Raw genomic sequence first — 3873 nt, 5'->3', positions numbered from 1 at the left:
CACACACACACACACACACACACACACACACACACACACACACACACACGTAATAAAAATAATTATACATACATATATATTTATTACGTTTATACACAAATAACATTTTCTAATTGTTTTAATAAATAAATAAATATTTATAATTTATATATTTCTATACATTAATTTTTATTATACATACACATATATATATATATATTTCAATCAAAACTTTTCACATAATGAAGTGAACTATGAAACAACAAATATATTGTTGTAAATGAATACAAAAAGTCCTGGTTGTCAGAGTTTGTGGAACAGGTTCCTAGTGAATTTAAAGAGAAAAATGAAGTGAGTTCTGAGAAAAGCTCCAGCATCGTTTGCTTGCAGAGGTCTCTTGGATTGATGTTTTGCATGCAACTAAAGTGTCCGAATAGTTTTTGGGGCCACTGTAAATGTTTTTTTTTTTTTTAAAGAAAGTAGCTACAGCTTAACATACATCTAAAAAACAATAGACAGATAACAGAGCGGAGAAATGTTTGGTTATGCAAATGCTGGTGCAAACAGAACGACGAGCAAATAACGGCGTCACTCTGACACAAAACAAACCCACTGTAACTGAGTACATGAATACAGATCAGTATCTGCAGCTCTGTTCAGAATAACAAACACAGAGCGATGCATAGAGACATTTACACTTCAACAGAGTCAACATACACCTGCATTAAAAGCAAAAGAAAAGAAAAATCCCTCTCACCTGGCCGGAGGGCATAAAGACCTTTCACAACACTCGCCATAGTTGATGGTTTGACTTGAAACGGCATGGAATGAGCCTTTTTAAGAAGAGCTGAGAAAAAAAATAACACTTGAATTAATATATGAAGAGTTAATTTGCAAAAACGGCACTTTAAAAAAAAAGAGCTGATAGCAGTGCATTATTCTCCACATATAGCGCGATCTGAACCCTAAATACATTTTGTCAAAAAAGCCGGTTTTGTCCACTTTCAAGGCATTACGAGTTCACGTTTCACGTATTTGTTTAAGTTATTATTACTTAATCAAAACAACCCAACTGCAGTTTGATTGATATTACTTGGAATGCGCAATAAAAAAAAAAAAGTGATTTCTGAAAATAAAAATAAAAATGGACTTATCTGTTTTTGCAAATGAACTCTTCATATTTACAAAACGCATTGCAAAGTCAGAAGACTGTGTTTGATCTGCACTCACGCAGTAGCGTGCTGACGTGTTTCTCTGCGACGTGATCGGAGAAGAGCTTCATGAGATCGTCGCGCAGATCGCGGTTCAGCTTCGTCTCAATGTAGAACTTGTTCTTTAACAAAATCAGGTTAAAATGCAGATAAATTAATACAGATCTCAGAAAACATGGAAAGTGTCATGATAACAATTATATTCAAAAACAGAGTATTGGCATTTTTTTTTTCTTTTTTCATTATTTTTGTCAGAACAAGGTACATTGAAAGTATTCAGTGACAGAGGCACTTTGAAAGGCATTCATTTTTGAGTATTAGCACTGTACCATATAGATGAAGATGGGAACGATGCAGTGCAGAGCGGCTGTGTACCGCGTCAGAGCCACGTTAAAGCTTTCAGTTAAATCTTCTGGAGGGCTGGCCTTCAGAAGAGATGAGACAACAGCATTTTATTCATTTATTGTTAAAAAAAATATTACAAAATTATAAAAACAATAATAGAAAATAAATGCATGAATAAAAAAGTATTTTATTGACATTTCGAACGACAAATTATCTTTAATTTAGGCATTTATTGCTTTGCTTTTTTCAAGAAGAGAACAATACAAAATTAATAAAAATATATAAAATACAAAATAAATAATAATACAATAGAAAGTTATTAAAAAGCCATTTTTATGAACACATTTTAATAACAAATTTAGGCATCACTGCTTCTTTTTTCTAAAAAAACAACAACAATAAAACTCTAATAGAAATTATAAAAACATCAATAAAAAAAATATATAAATGAACAAAAAAGACATTTTATGAACAGATATTTTATGACAAATTATATTTAATTTAGGCATTCGTTATTTTGATATTAACAGAATTATAAAAATGTATAAAAACATTAGTATAATAGGAAAATAATAAAGTTAATAAAAATGTGTAAACACACATTTAAAGAAAAGTTATATGCATTTCAGACATAAAAAAAAAAAATTCTTGATAAAAAAAAAAAAAAATTGTTTTTTGGTTACAAAAAACATGTGAACAAAGATGACTTTATTAACATTTTAAATAAATTCTACAAATCTTATTTTGTCATGTATATCAACGTATAAATCACAAACATCACATGACTGTGAAAGAATTATTTGATCGTGGTAGATTTAAAATCTCACTTTATTTACCCACAACAGCAGCACTACAAACAGGTTTAAAGCGTCTATGCACTGACCTGTAGCTCAGAAGACACTTGTTCCAGATGAGACATGATCTTCCACATCAGGTCGCTGTAGAGCAGCTCTGAGTGCTGCTGGCACACACACTTATAAACGTGACTGGAAGAAGAACACAGAAGGACGTATTAAAACACAGATGAGCAGCATGCTCGGACTCGTTCAGCAGGAGTGAAGCAGCACTAACCTGTAGATCTGTTCGTATGAGATGGAGATGTGCTCCATCGAGCTTTGAGTGAGCAGATGCTCAATGGCTCGCTCTAGTTTTGGCCAGTAAACCGTCCTGTATTCTTCTGCTGTCATTGTGTTCAAGACTAGACACGTCAAACAAACAGAAGCGACACGCGTGACATTTGCTGCAGAAAAACTACTCTCTATCGCTTACACAAACAGTATTTTGGCACTGTGACAGACAGACAGTATTGTGACACTGAAGACTGGAGTAATAATGCTGAAAATTCAGCTTTGCATCACAGAAATAAATTCTATTTTAAAGTATAATAAAATAGAAAACTGTTGTGTTAAATTGTAATACTATTTCACAATATTACTGTTTTTTCTCTATTTTTGATCGAATAAATGCAGCCTTGATGAGCAAAAGATACTTCCTTAAAAAACATTAAAAATCTTGCTGATCCCAAACTTTTGAACGGCAGTGTAAATAAATAAATATAAATATATTATAAACAACATACATAATTTAAATTATTTATTATTTTGCTTTAGAAAAAACAATACAAAATCAATCAAATTAATAAATTAATGAAAAGCAATTTTTATGAACACATTTTATTAAATTCCATTTAATTTAGGCATTGTTTAATATTGTTAAATAAATTAATAGAATAGTATGAAAAATGAATAAAAAAGAAAACTAATACAATTATTTAAAACAAAAAGCAATTTTTAATAACACATTTTAATAAATTACATTTAATTTAGATATTTATTATTTTGCTACTTTTTTTTAATAAAAAAAACTATACAAATAAATGTATAAAATATTTACATATATAAAATATTTCATAAATATTATACTATGTAAAATAATATGTTTAATATAAATAATTATACATACAGAAAGAGAGACAGCGTGCGCAAGAAGGCTTTTAAATAGCTTTAAAGGGACTTTAAAGGATGTTTACCATGGTACACAAGTTCCAGTACCATCTGACTCGTCACTGTGGTATTCTGTACATTTACATTACATTACATTACATTTAGTCATTCAGCAGATGCTTTTATCCAAAGCGACTTACACATGAGGACAATGGAAGCAATCAAAATCAACAAAAGAGCAATAATATGCAAGTGCTACGACAAGTCTCAGTTAGCCTAACACAGTACACGTAGCAAGTTTTTTTTTTATTATATAATAAATAAAAAGAAAACAGATAGAATAGAAAAAGAATAGAGCAAGCTAGTTTTAGAGGCCTTTTTTTGCTTTTGTTAAT

At 30.3% G+C, this 3873-nt stretch overlaps 1 protein-coding gene across 1 annotated transcript in view; it reads right to left on the bottom strand.

Annotated features, from left to right (window-relative positions):
• The window catches only part of LOC107750155 (CDK2-associated and cullin domain-containing protein 1-like), a 10678-nt gene that overhangs the window by 3307 nt on the left and 3498 nt on the right, over positions 1–3873 (bottom strand). The window contains exons 2-6 of the mRNA XM_016565422.1: positions 2607–2733; positions 2419–2521; positions 1520–1615; positions 1210–1312; positions 737–826 (exon numbers count right to left, since the gene is read on the bottom strand). Coding sequence (XP_016420908.1) covers positions 737–826; positions 1210–1312; positions 1520–1615; positions 2419–2521; positions 2607–2733 — 519 coding nt within the window. The remainder of the gene's footprint in view (positions 1–736; positions 827–1209; positions 1313–1519; positions 1616–2418; positions 2522–2606; positions 2734–3873) is intronic.

The sequence above is a fragment of the Sinocyclocheilus rhinocerous genome, unplaced genomic scaffold (genome assembly GCF_001515625.1).
Source record: "Sinocyclocheilus rhinocerous isolate Xijiao unplaced genomic scaffold, SAMN03320098_v1.1 scaffold1822, whole genome shotgun sequence".
Taxonomy (NCBI): domain Eukaryota; kingdom Metazoa; phylum Chordata; class Actinopteri; order Cypriniformes; family Cyprinidae; genus Sinocyclocheilus; species Sinocyclocheilus rhinocerous.
Note: the sequence above shows the minus strand (reverse complement) of the source record. Positions and strands in the feature narration are given on the sequence as shown.